Source organism: Argiope bruennichi, chromosome 10, assembly GCF_947563725.1.
Source record: "Argiope bruennichi chromosome 10, qqArgBrue1.1, whole genome shotgun sequence".
Taxonomy (NCBI): domain Eukaryota; kingdom Metazoa; phylum Arthropoda; class Arachnida; order Araneae; family Araneidae; genus Argiope; species Argiope bruennichi.
In genome coordinates this window covers 24,916,809-24,932,452 of record NC_079160.1, presented here as the reverse complement: position 1 = coordinate 24,932,452, position 15,644 = coordinate 24,916,809, and the positions used below count along the sequence as shown (strand labels likewise).

At 28.2% G+C, this 15,644-nt stretch overlaps 1 protein-coding gene across 2 annotated transcripts in view; it reads left to right on the top strand.

The window, feature by feature from the left end:
• Positions 1 to 9,111, top strand: part of LOC129989184 (uncharacterized) — a 74,494-nt gene extending 65,383 nt beyond the window's left edge. For both annotated transcript variants that reach the window (XM_056097557.1, XM_056097558.1), the window contains exon 3: positions 7,990 to 9,111. In XM_056097557.1, coding sequence (XP_055953532.1) covers positions 7,990 to 8,501 — 512 coding nt within the window. In that variant the 3' untranslated portion in view covers positions 8,502 to 9,111. The remainder of the gene's footprint in view (positions 1 to 7,989) is intronic.
• Positions 9,112 to 15,644: the final 6,533 nt, after the last annotated feature.

The following is a 15,644-nucleotide window of genomic DNA, read 5'->3' as shown; positions in this document are numbered from 1 at the left end:
TTCGATTAACCTTGATGTGGATTACTGGGGCACTCACGGTTCGGTCAGAACAGCAACAAAACACAACAGACGTTAACCTTTTCCCAGACTGGATTAGTTGCAGACAGGTGATTCACCAAATCGTTCCGATTATGGAGATAAATTGTCCCATTACTGGCAGGTATGATTTTTTTTCCCCCTCGAAGGCGTAATGGTTAAGAGTGGGTGGGCTTGAAGGGAAAACCGCTTCCTACCCAACGAGTTATTATTAAACGTATCTTCCGGAACCAACAGGTAGAACAAGAAGCATAATTGTTCCTTCTTATCTTTCAATTTAACACCTTTTATTATTTCAGTAATTCTTAGAATTGAGAATGTGAACCAATGTGCACCTATTTCAAAATATTGTTCTGCGAGTATTAAAATAAAAAGAATTCTTAAAGAAAGAATGAAATAGAATAAAACAGATTGCAAATTAACGTTCACGAGCATGAATTCTGATCAGTATTTGATTATGAAGCCAGTTATTCCAAGAATCCTTATAAATCCAAATATGAGCCAATCATTTAGTATCGAGTATTAAAATAAAAAGAATTCTTAAAGAAAGAATAAAATCGAATATGACGAATTTCAGATTAACATGAACTAACATGAATTTTGATCAGTATTTGATTATGAAATGAGTTATTCGAGGTATCCTTATAAGTGAAAATGTGAGCAAATAAGCACCTGCTCTGAATTATCATTCTTATAATTGCAAATGTGAACCAATGTGCACCTATTTCAAAATATTGTTCTGCGAGTATTAAAATAAAAAGAATTCTTCACGAAAGATTGAAATAGAATAAAACAGATAGCAAGTTAACGTTCACGAACATGAATTCTGATCAGTATTTGATTATGAAGCCAGTTATTCGAGGGATCCTTATAAATCCAAATGTGAGCCAATTATTGTTCATACAAGTATTTAAATAAAAAGAATTCTTAAAGAAAGAATTAAATAGAATAAAGCAGATTGCAAGTTAACGTTTACGAGCATGAATTCTGATCAGTATTTGATTATGGTCAGTTATTCCAAGCATCCTTATAAATCCAAATATGAGCCAATTATTTAGTATCGAGTATTAAAATAAAAAGAATTCTTAAAGAAAGAATAAAATCGAATATGACGAATTTCAGATTAACATGAACCAACATGAATTTTGATCAGTATTTGATTATGAAATGAGTTATTCGAGGTATCATTATAAGTGAAAATGTGAGGAAGTAAGCACCTGCTCTAAATTATCATTCTTATAATTGTTAAAATAAAAAGAAAGAATTCCTTAAGGAAAGGAAGCTTGGAATCGAATTAAGTCAAATTTCAGTTCAACTTACTTCAACATGACTTTTGATGGATATTTACTGCACTTGAGAAGTCAGCTATTCATGTAATTCTTATAAATGCAAATTTGAACCTATGCGCACCTGTTCTAAAAATTGCTCTTACAAGTATTAAGATAAAGAGAATTCTTAAGAAAAGGAAGGAAAAGAATGGAATCGATTAAATTTTAGGTTAACATACGCCAACGTGAATTCTAATGGATATAAAATTTGTCGAAAAATGAGAAAAATTGTTTTCTTCCCGAAAATATAGAAAAAAATTACCCCTCCCCCCTTCTTGCGTCTGTAATTTTATTAGGGTCAAAGGGTGAAAGAGAATTCAACTAAGAACTTTTCAAAATTTGAAAATTAATTTTCGACCTCTAATTTTTAAAGGATTACAGACAGCAAAACATTTTAAATAGAAATATTATTATCTAATGTGAAGCCACAAATTTGAGCATTTTTTTTAACAGTTAAAGAATTATGGAGAAATGAAAATTCCAGTCCCACTATCTAATCTCCCTTAGTCTATTGTCTATTTATGTCTATTGTCTGTGATTGTCTATTTATGAACAAGGCTGTAACTTTCGCCACAATTACAACATATAAATCGTCACTTCAAACCCAGTCAGAATTACTCTAGTTATTACGTTCATAAGATAAAATAGGAAAAGCTTTATACATTTATTTATTCACAATAATATTTTTATATATATTTTCAGTGAGTTCCAGAGATCATGCTCTGGAAATTTCCTCGAAATGTGTCATGAGAGTCACTGCAACATATAGTATTCCAATAAGAGATACCAAAATATCTTCCAGTTAATCTAATTTGTTTCTGATTATGTTGCAGACAACAAATCAGTAATTATGATCTCTCCGAAACTATCTCGTATACTCTCAAATAAATATACTTTTGTGTTATTCACCACTTCCCATTAGCGAACACTATTGCATGCAATCTTTGGTGGTTAATCGCTGTAATGCGAATAATATAAAATAACCAGAACACAGAATATATATTCTAGACGCCATTTTTCTGACCGACTGGAAACAAAATTTGATACAGAATTATAACTGTAGTCAGAAAATTATATATAATATATATTTAATTATTGCATTTTTGATCTATTGCGTTTACATGCTCGTGAAAATACAGACCGATAGATGATCAACCCCTTGTTGGATTTAGTTTCAGTTTTGTCAGATATCCACTCTTTGAATGTTAAATCTGTGTACCAAATTTTATCGATCTAGCTCTTTTAGTTTTATAGATATCGTGTTAATTTATATTCGGACAGATGAATAGATAAGCTTTCTCTAAATGGAATTTATTCAAAATTTGTTAGAAATTCTGTGAAAATACCGTTTATCAGTTTTCATACTTCTCGCTGAAAGCATTCGGGAGTTATCGAGCTGAATTTATAGTCAGACAGAGACAGACAGACATAATTCCAAAAATATGTTTTTCGTATTCAGAGAGATCTGAAAAAAAAGTAGATTAGAGATAAAAATCTGTTGTCATTACAAGTGCCTGCAGTATTAACATATTTCAGCAACACCATTTATAAAGACAGTGAATCTAGATGATTTTTTTTAAATTTTTAACTTGAGTATTATTATTATTATTATTTGTATATATCACGTTACTGATTTAGCTGTTTTTCATTATTGTTTCATCGTATTGCTATTTTTACAGTTTTCCCTCCCCCTCTTGAAAAATCATTCTTAAAGAATGCTTCTATTTAATTTGCCTTTTTAGACGTTTGTAAAAATATCATTTTATAGTTGATTTTTCGCTTATTTTCTGATTTACTAGTGTTCTGATTTCTGTATTTGTGCATTTTTGATAACAAAGCATTGCATTAATATTTCCAAGTTTTATTATCAGTATATCGATTAATACGATTCAATGTTGATTGTTCAATGTTGACGGCATCGCCTGATAGTACATTTGAGAAAAAATAATTTTAGGATTCCATGATATTTATTATAATGTATTGAAGAACTAAAGAGTTGAAAATATTTAAGGACAAAATATTCTATTCATCATTATACAAGTGAAAATGGGTTAAAAAAAGGCTTTCATATTTTTTATTATTTCTAAGGGTTTTTTTTTCACCAAATTTTAAGGTTAAATAATAACCATTTGAAATTCAAGCAAATAAAATTTTGACATGGAACTCAAGATGAATATAACCATCATTTATCGCACAAAACAAAATTATTATATAGAACCATTTCTTTCGGATTTAAAAAGGCAATTTTTTTTAGGACATTATGTATTTGATTATGTAAATTAAATCAGAAGGTTATCTAAATAATTTATTTTCACTAAGGAAACCAGCTTTTGTGGATGATGTAAAAAGCATTAAAAGTTTTCAGCATCATGAGTCAAAAAGTGTTCATTAGGTATTCAATTCAGTCTTAACTAGTTTTCGTTGTTTATGAATATTCATTACTAGGGTGGAGTGACATGTGTGGATGAACCCTCTTGACTTAACATTGAAAGTAACACGCCTCTTTAGTGAATTGAACGCAGTTATACACACGGGAACCAGCCACAAAATTTCTGAATCTTAAATTTGTTGTAGACAATTGTATCCGAATGTGGGTAACTTATTAGTCGAATTTATATAATTTCACAAACTGTGGAGTTGTTTTATTGCTTACAATATAACTGTTAATTCTGTATAGCCTTAGCATTAGAATTGTTACCATTACGTTTAGAGTACAACATGCGTTTTGACGTCATTTAACTGCAGTATATTGTTTGACAACGGATTCTAAAACCCTCCGCGTTTTTGCGCATGCGTTAGGACGGGTTTAATTCGACAAAATAGGGGTGAGCGGAAAGTAGGGAATGTTTACATTTAATAATAAAATAATTACCATTATGTTACGTTACCATTACGTTTAGAGTAAAACATGCGTTTTGGTATCATTTAGCTACAGTATATTGTTTGACAACGGATTTTAAAACCCTCCGCGTTTTTGCGCATGCGTTAGGATGGGTTCCATTCGTCAAAATAAGGGTGAGAGGAAAGACGAAAGGAGGGGATGTTTACATTTAACAATAAAATAAACTCGGATTGCTCGCAGACTGAATTAAAATAATACGGTCAGAAGCGGCACGATATTCACGTACAAGTGAAAAAAAATGGAACAAAAAAGTATCTAATAAGGTGAAAATCAAGGTCAAAGAGTGACGAATAATTCCGGAAATGCGCTCATCCTTCCGCGTCTCTCCCCTTAATGAGATAGAATCGTCGAAAAGTGATCGTCTCAGAATACTGAAACGAATAGTAATTGCATCTGATTAAAAGTCAAGTTGTACTCCAGAACGAAGCTTTAAGCAGAATATTAAAGCATATGCTTAAAAATTAATACCACCTTGCAGTTATTTGCAGCTACTAAAATTATGGCAAATAAAATGTCAAATAAAATTAGGAAAAAATAAAATTGTTTACTGTTCTTTGGTAAATATTTAAGTTATAAAAGGAAAATATTTTGTATCAAATAGCCGAATTATATAACTTATATTTTATTTCGAAGTTTAGAATTCCATTTTCTGTAAAAGGAATTTCGTAGCAAATAAAAACAATTTTAAACTCTAGTTAGAATTTTACAAATATTTTTTAGAATCGCTTTTTATTATTCTTCCACAAAAATCGGAAGTTTTAAATTTGATGGTATCGATTTTAATTTACTTTAATTCATGTATCTAGCATTGTTCGTGACAAAAATATTTTCCTGTTTTTTTTTTTTTTTTTTTTTTTTAAATGTGTAAACATTAAAGAAATATATATTTATTTGTCTCTTAAATCCGTAGCTGATCGAAAAAAAGATACACTGTATCAAATAAATAAATAAATTAAATAGCTGAAAACTGAATTATTTTTCCATCAGTAATGTATAATTTTTAAAGAATGATAGGTATAAATTAAAGAGAACATTGCAGTTTAACTCAAGTGATAGATTAAGAAACCGATTTAACCTATTTATTATATTTTCATTTATTAAAAATGAAAATATTAAAATAATATTTCTACAAATCAAATCGTAGTTTTTACTTCATAATTAATTATGTAATTAGATATAACGAAATCTTCGCTAAAACTTTTATTATGTTTCAAAGAATTTATGAGCAAAAGATGAACAAAAAAAAAATGGAGTACTTAAGTTTTCAATAGTAGCATATAGACGATTCGTGTATTTTTACTTTTGTATATTATATATATTTTGCATTTTTCGATCTCAAATTAGAAAGAAAAATTCTGCAAAGAAAATTATGCTTCGAAGTTATGAAATAAGAATGGTGAACAATTAAAAAATTATTTATGAAAACCAATTAAATGTGTTTCACATTTATGAAAAAGATATAGCCATGTTGCAGTTAATGGGAAAAAAATTATTATATTATTTAGTGTTATGTGAAAAATGTGTAATCTTATTTCCATTATAATAAAATATCTAATAAAATATTATCTGTGACCTAATAAAATGTTTACTCAATTAAAAAGTATCATTCATTTTCCTGATAGATATATTTAAAATAGACCGATTAACATTTTCCTTTGAAAAGAAAAGTCAGATAACTTTATTCAATATCACCATATTCCATCTATTTTAGAAGTTCCTTCAGATTTAAATTAAAGGAAATAAATTCTAAATCGGTCAGATACAGAGGATAATAGAAGTAATCACAATAAAAAGCTTGCCACATTTTTCTCTGTTTCTTTTGTTTATATTTGATGTAATTCGATAGCATTTAAAGGATAATATAGAATTTATCTGCAGTTACCAACAGGTAAAATTAGAAATATAATCTTCGTTTCTTGCCTCTTAGGTTAATCACATTTTACTATTCGAATGCCTTTTAGAACTGTAGATGCAAATCAAGGTCTACTTGTTGTAAATTATTATGATTCAGATTACTGTTAATCACGCTGATAATAGATCAATGTACTTACGAGTATTCCTTTGTCGCATAAATTTAACTGGAATAAATATTTAAAATTATTTTTAGCAGCTATTTTCGAATGACTATTTTTCAAGTTACTGTAAACTTACTTGTCCTTATTTATTGAATTTACTAATTTATCGAAATGATTGTTTTTAAAATTATTTTTACAGGGCAATTATTATCATTTTTAAAAATTACTGCTGAAACTGTTAAATATTTTTTTTTTAATTTACCGCTTAGTTTTAAAATTATCAATTTTTATTTTTATACATAAATCCAGTTTTTTCCTTATCCATGCTGGAATATTCGATATTTCATATTTGGGGAATGGAGGATTAATATAAAAATTAATCAAGAGTAGTTTTATTTTTTATTTTGAAAACGTTTACATTTTATGTAAGTTACTTGTAACTCAAAGTCACATATAAAATTCGTAATAAAACGAAAATAAAAATTATTTTCGTCTTAGTTTATGATAGTTGACATTAAAAACGTCTGACGTAACTTGATTCATACTCCTCAAAAACAGAACTATAAAGTTTATGACATTTTTAAGATGAATTGAAAATGTATTTGCTACATTTTCTTAAAACACGTGAAAGAGAAGGAAATATTTTTATAAAGAATACTTATGCTGATATGTTTTCATAGTTAACGAAACCCGCGAAGAAGTCTCTTCAAAACTTTCTCGGATACTCTCTGATAGATGTCTTATTCCCTTCTAGTTGCATAAAATTCTGGAACTTGGGTAAATCCACGAATGCCTTACATGGCACTGACAGCTACAAAATTTACATCAACACTTTTTACAGGGTGGACTTCATTCATACATTTCATTCGGGCCGCGGTGGCCTGGTGGTAAGGTCTCGGCTTCGGAACCGGAGGGTTTCAGGTTCGGGACCCGATTCCACCGAAGAACCGTCGTGTAAGGGGGTCTGTTGCACGTTAAAATCCGTCATGACCAAACGTCCTCCCGCTGGTGTGGTGTGGAGAGGGAGGTGCCAGCTCAGGTGTCGTCCTCGTCATCTGACCGCGGTTCAAAATGACGAGGTCCGTCCCAAAATAGCCCTAGTGTTGCTTCAAACGGGACGTTAATATAACCAAACCAAACCAAACCATACATTTCACTCACTCATCCACAGATAGTAATTGAGACCTGAATCAGAGAACAATCACCTCTGATTTAGTACCCCCAATGGGATTGTCTCGACTTGCAAGACTTTGTGACTACGACATATTTATACGTGCACCAGCCACCTTATACACGGAGAGTCTCCGGCCGGCGGGGTTCGAACTCACAACCCAAGGGATGCGAGTCCAACGCCTCACCAACCAAGAATGAGGATTAAATACATGAAACAATCGCCATTAAATCATTTTAACTGGATAAAACCATTCGATTTTGATTTTTTTTATTTGAAAACTTTACCTCAAATTAAACTCTTAATGTGAAAAGGCTCAATCTGATTAGACACTGAAATCGATTATTATGAAAACTGATATAATCCTACCTGATAACTTAAACTATTGCGTTACTTTTTTTAAAACTCTGACAATAACAAAACTTTTCTAGTTTATTGCTACATCATAATTAATCAATTTTCATGACAAGAAAATACATCAAATGCATATATTTGATATTATTTTTCATCCTATCTTCATTTTCCCTCTTTTTTCAGCATTTCTATCTTGGTCAAAGAGAGCAGTATGCCAATATGGATGCAAGACCAACACCTTCGTCGACATGGCTCTGTACTACAATTTTATCTGGCTAGTGGTTCTGCGCCCCCTTGCCATACTCCATGCTCTGTACATGCAGACCGGAGAATGGGGCAACGCTTTCTACATGGATTTCGGCAGTCACCTCGTCCTGGCCTTTTCGGCGGTCTTCAGCCCTTTCTCCGTCGGAAATCCGACTGCCGCCCCGCCAGAGCCCAGCAGGCTCACAGAGACCATCAACCCCATCATCATGCAAAAGAAGCAGAAGGATTCAACAGGTGGTGGCATCCTGACCTCGGTTCCCGACGTCTGTCCACAAACGGGTAGCATACGCTTGGGATCCGCTTACGTAACCCCTCCAGTGAAGAGAGTCGAGAGCTATGAGAATATCAGCGATCTCAAAGATATTGCAAAGGACTGCTCTGTGGCTTTGGAAAACAATGAAAAACCTGGAGAAGAAAGTGTATGTTGAGAAACTGGCATTCGACCCATCTCAAACAGATGGTGTATTTCGTGTACACCATCTTTACTTCGAATGAGATCAGCCCGAAAGATCTGACGAAACCAGATACACGAACGATAACATTTGATGGGAAACAAATAAAAAAGCTTATATAAATTTTAGTTTTGAATGATATTAACAATAAAAAGCCCGGTTAAGGTTATAGACGAAGGGGGACAACCACTGACTCTACTAAGAAATGACAGGTTGGAAAGCTGCGCGGAAAGAAACAATTAGCTAATTATTCACTCATTTCCTTAGCATTTCAGAGAGAATTGTTGTGATGGATAATTTATCTTATTTATATATTTAAAAAAAATTCTTCATGGATTTCACATGTACCATTCTCAAAACTTTGCTTAGGGAACATGAAAAAGCAGTTTGTGGATTAATTCCAGAAAGTGTCCTTGCTCCTTCGGAATGGAGAACAAATGTTAGTAGATTGAACGGAAGCTTTGTTTCAGGTCAACTGCTGGCGTCAATTGATCATACTGATGTGATGAATATATAATGTATAGTTTTGTGTCAGCTTTATATTATGCACAGTTTATGTTTTTACAATAAAATCTATATATAATTATTGGATCTTGTCATTGATTTCCTTAGCACTAAACATACCAACACTTAATACATACCTATTTCTACCATAGTCAGTCAAATGACCGGACTTTATTTTTCCTGATTGAATGTATGAAAGGAAATAAACAAATTAACTTCATTATAATTAAACAAAATTGCATATTGTCAATTTCACTGTATTACAAACACAAATTTAAATCCATTGCTTATCGCATTTTTTTACATATACAGGGTGGGTGTAAACGAACATTGTACATTTTCCGCAAACATATTTTTCACATTTATAAACAAATTTTGATGGTTTTATTTTCGTTACAATGACATGTCTTACGTTGACAAGAATCTACAATAAATTTAGGCATCGATAGTTTTGTATTTGTTCTTTCTTTTGGTTGTTCACGGGCTTCTTAAAAATCGACAAGTAAAAAAATCCAGATATTTTCGTCTGTCGTTTTCCAAAATGCCTGGATTTTGTACAGGACAAAATCCAGGCATTTTTGCCAGCTACATCAATATGCAACTAACTGAATACAATAGATTGATTACGCATTACATCATAATTTCTGATCCAATAAATAACTTTATAAAACAATAAATTGCTCTCCCGGTCAAATGATCGGTTGTGGTAGATAACTATATACGACAAGTATTACTCAAAATACAAATAAAAATATTAACTATATATAATACTAAGAAAAAGTCATGAAGTCAAATGTGCAAAAGCGATAAGATGATATGCGCATTTTCGATGCAAAATTTCATAATCGGTCATTTGACTGGTTATGGTTTGTTTAGTGTTAGTAACATAATAGATATATAACAATAAAATTCACACTCATCTTTACTTTAATTATTTCATAAAATAAAATACTGGCCAAATCATAATTCCCCTTATCTTTCCTAATAAATGAAAACGATTAAGTTTCTCAAACAAAACATTTTTTGCCCAAATATATCAGTAATTTATTTATTAAGATTGAAAATTTATAGATTTCATCATATGCGAAATTTCTCATTTTTCTATAATAAAAAATAAAATGCTACTCTTTAATATTCGAATGAAAATCTTTTGAAAAAAAAATAGAATAATACAAAGTTCTTCATATGATTTTAAAATTGGTACTGCTTTTTTTTAAAGAAAAAATTGGTCTATATATTAAGATAATAGATTTTAAGTCAAGAGAGCCCAAAATTTAAAATTATAATTGCTTTATTTCAACTTCATCTATTTTTTCAATCACGGATTTCTTAAATTTCGCAGATTTAGATAAAGTTAAAAAAAAAAAAAAAAAAAAAAAAGGACATTTTAGTCTAATGAAGACAAATACCATACTGAAAGTTTTCGGAAAAATTGCGATGAAATCCTTATGAATATCAACAAAAGAAATTTTAAATATTTACAGTCTTACGTTAAGAAATTCTTGGTGCAACTTCGGTTTCTAATAGCAGTTTTTCTTTAGAATTCGGTAGCTGTTTTTAATTTTATGTGAAATAAGTTTGTTGAATCAGCATATTCTCAATATGTGGTTTTTGAGGAATACTTTTGATTGAAAAAGGCTCTTATAACTGACTCACGATTCATAGGTTGAGAATTCCTGATTTAAAATATTTTTTCATTTAACTAATAGTGTTATGATTCGCTTGACAAGTCTTGTAAAAAAATAGTTTTTAAGATCAGATTAACACAAAATTATCATTTCCTTACAATCGATATAGCAATTAAATGCTTTTATTTTGTAAATAAGGAAATCTATTGATAATTTACATTAACCCTAACTAATAATTAGGGTTAATTTTTTCCCATGATATATACATTAAAAAAAAAGATATTTTTCAAAATTGAACTAAAATAAAATTAAAACAAATAATTAACATTTTGATTAGATTAAGTAATGTGAGACTAAATTGATTAGTTTTTGAAAAAGAGACCTTATAATGTGCATTGTCTGGAGTTATAAAATGTCTAAATGCAACATTGGTCTAAGTTTAGGACAAATTACATTAGGGATTTGTGTTTTTATGGATCTCATATATCAGACAGAAAAGTTTAACTGAAGTTAACAAAAGTGTATGGACTTATCAATAAAATAAAATGGAAAATACAATGGACTTTCATCTAAAGTTAATTCATATAATGCGATGAAAATATTTGTTCTTCTATAGTGTAATAAATACTATGTTTTCGATACTTGTGCAAATATCACATGTTGTTTACCAGTGGAGTTGGATGTTATTCTAGCAAACATTGTCCACAATAATGCGTCATTTCTAATAATATTTTAATAAATAAATACAAATAATTTAAATAATTAACTTTTTGAATGCTGCCCAATTTTATTATATTAATAAATATTATCGTGGAATGAGAATGAATAAGGAAAAGAAGTGGTTCTTTGTTTGGCTCCTCTAACATAGAGGGGGAAAATATATCATTCAAAGTTATTGGCGTCTTAAAATACGTCACCTAATGTTTTTATTCTTTGGTCAAAGCTGAAGTAAAAGTATAAAAATGCAGCAAATTTTTTAAAAATTCACTTTACACTTAATTTGTAATTAAAATTAATAAAGTTAAAGCATTAATTGTTAAATAAAAATTTCATCATTTTTTTTTTTTTTTTTGCCTTCTAACACCATAATGTAGAAAACAATTTCATTCATCAGCCATAAAACTATTCAAAATTAATTTAAAGAATTAATTCAAGAATTTCAAGCAAATTATTTAAAGACAGAAAAGGCAAAGGTGAATCATTATGTAATACAAAGAAACTCTTAAAATCTTAATTTTATTTTTATTTAGAGGCAAATCTGAATCAATATGTATTGCAAGGAAGCTTAAATATATAATTTATTCTTTCTTTTTGATTACTCAATAGAAGAATCATTATAGCACAAAAGGAAATAAAATAAATTAATATATAATATTGATAAGTAAATATTAATGTACTATTATATTGTTTTTCAAGAACAATTAAAAAAATTTAATGCTCAGTTTATGTAATCATAATAATGCACACAATTTCAATGTATTTAGATCTTTTCATATAAAAGAAGAATGGGGAAAAAATCAATTGTAGGATAATTTAGCATGAATGTTCAAGAAGAATTTTAAAATCAGTAAAATATTAACAGGCTGAAAAAATGAGCAATACAAACTTTACATTTTAAGTAATTGACACATGCTAATAAGTTATGTTGACCATTCAATTGAAGAAATTTCAATTTAATAAGTATTAGTTTTTTTAAAAAAAGCATTTACATTTTAAAAACAATCTGTACAAATTCTTCAAATGATGAATATTACAAATAATTTAGGGTAAATTATTTTTTAAATGTAAATTTGCAGTTTAAATAACAATGAAAAAATTAAAGAGAACATAACATAGCAAGCTTTTTTTTTTCAGTGTTTATAGTGAAAGACATTACAAGTTTTTAAATATAAGTTTCATTATCAAAATTTTTTTTCTAATTTTATTAACATTACATATTGCATAAATTGTAACCAAGTAAAATCATGACTATTGAAATATCATTACATTATTCCATTAATTTCAGATGCTATGTATTTATTTTATAGAAGGTCATAGAATTATATATATATATATATATATATATATATATATATATATATATATATATATATATATATATATATACACAAAAAATATTTCATTATGATTTGAGCAAATGTGAAATAAATAATAATAGATGAATTCTAGGCACATTATTTAAAGATACAAAAAGCAATTATACTGAGAAAAAGGATATCATGAAAATGCAGCAATATCAAACTTGAAACTTCTTTTAGTTAAAGCCAACTTTCTAGGACATAGAACTGAGAAGCTGCACAACAAAATACTAACATACAAAAATTAAATTTATTAAAAACATTTTTCAGGGGTGAAAAATTATTTATTTAGGATATATTAATAAACTGCATTCTAAAATCATTTGAAAGTAATATTTTCAAAAGTTTAGCAACAGAGCTCTATTTATGGAGAATTTTTTAAACTATCAGACAGGAATTATCGTAACAGAAATGAGGAATGTTGTCTCAGAGATAATCAATTACAATAGACTTGCAAAATGTCACAGTGTGTGGAATTTGTAATTTACACAGCAATGGTGTAACATACATTAGAAATATTTTAATGCATTCATATTCAAAAATGTTGAGAGCAGAATATCTTTTGATCTATTTTAATCTTTTATTTTACTATGCTAAAAGACCATTTATTTTTTAAAAATGCCTTTCTATATCAAATAAGGTGCAGAAAAAATTAATAAATAAAAGCAAAAATGTTAATATTTAATCTTGGCAATCAAGGAAATTTAAAAATAATTAATTAAAATCATGTTGAGGCTTTTTTTTTTATAAAATTGAAATTTTATATAGACTTGAAAAACATAAGTATAGTAAAATATAATAATTTATTGACTATGAGTGAAGACTCATATTAAAAAAACACCTTAAATTTCTAACTTTTAACTAATTGATTTTCAATCAAAAAATAAGCAAGATAACAATAAAAAATATATATATAAAAAAAAACCTTATCTCTTTAAATCATATATTTGAAATATTAAATGAAAATAAATTTTCCACCTACAATTTTACAATTTATATCAAATGAAACATTAATAAATACAAGTAAGATATTTTTATTATAAATTTAATAACAACAACAACAAAAAGGAATATATGGAAATAAATTTTTATATTATTTTAATCGTCAAGACAGACACTCAGGAAATACAGGAACATATTATAATGTTCATTCCATTTCACAAAATCATTTTGAAAATTTTATTGCATAAATAAAGAATTTCATAAATTTAATAAAAAAGTTTCAAAAATTTAATAAATTTTTATTACAATAAAAGCATAAAAATATCTAAAAAGTTTGCTACTCTATAAATTTGTAGGATATTTTCATCTTTTAAAGTAAGCATGAGGTTTTGTTATCATATACCATTACTTAAATTTATTGAAAATTCATTGTTTATATATTATTTCAAAATGATTTTTTTAAATAAAATTTTATAAGGAAACAAAGCAATTTTCTTAAGTTTTAAGAACTGGATTAGCTATGTTGGTCATTGTATATGTTGGAGGATTTAAATGTCGCAGAATTTTCAAAATATTAAATTACACTATCCAGAATGAACCAGACATCATACATTATGACATCTGTTATTTGATCATTATAATCAACACATTTTTACTTATTCTTTTAATTGACAACAATATATAAGTAAAAGTAACAATGCACATAAGTAATAGTAATATGCCTCCCTTTCTTGATTTTTGAGAGATATTAGATTGTAAAACTTTGGCAGAGCCATTATTTTAAACAGATGTTCAAATTTCACCATTTTGCGACCAGTAATATCTATGTTTATTTTGTCAAATATTGCATGAATGTGTAATATGTTACACAAAATAAAACAAAAACTACAAAAAAGATAATAATAAAGTTTTGAAAAATAAGGGATTTTAAAATAAAAATAATAAATGCAAAGTTTTGCAAAAACAACTTAATTTCATAATTCTTTTAAATTAGATTAATTTTTAATTATAATTTATTGGTGCTTTAATTTTTTCATAAGCATAAATATTGCATAACAAAAAATGTTAAGGTGGCAAAAATAAGATGATCTCAGCCAGCAAGTGAAAAAATCTAATCCCCCCCGCCCCCAAGCAATTTGAAATAACCGTGAAGAATTTTATTTATTTCATAATATTCATTTCCTTCCTTTCTTTAACCAAGTTTTGATGGAAACAAAAGTTTACACTCTGGCTTTAGAAGGTCACAACACATTTCATGAAAGAAAAGGCTCAGACATATCATCTATATTGGAACAAAACCATAAACTATTGCAAGGAAAGCTTTTAAAGAAATATTTAAGTAAAAGCAGATGGAACATTTATTTATTAAAATTTAACGAGCATATTCCTTCAAAAATAGAAATGAAAACTTCAGGAAAGATGTCTGTTGATGAAACAGTTGAAAGTAGTAATTGAGAAACAGCACACATTTTGGAATAAATATTGTAGAGAAAATAGCTAGGCATCAAGTTCCAAAACAAAATCAGGGCAAGTATAAGCAATATTTATATTGTTGAACACTATTTTCATCCTGTGATATAATACTTGCTTGCTTTTTCCTTTAGTACATGATAAAAAAGAAAAATATCGTATATTTTATTGCAGAATCATTTAAACAATCCACTTTTGAAAGATGAATTATAATGATCTTTGTCTCCAATAACATTTCTTTCAAGAAATAACATTTATAAAAGACAACAACAATAGTATAATTTAACATTCAATGTAAAACAGCAAAAAAGTACATTTGCTTTACTAAATTACACAAATTTTAATATTTATATTTCAAAAAATTCATTTTCACATAATCAAAACTGACCAATTAATTAAAATGCAAATACGAATTTGCACGATAAAGTTAAATAAGAGCTAAAAATCTTGAAAAATTGTTATGAATGAAAGGGAAAAATAAATATATAATTTATTAA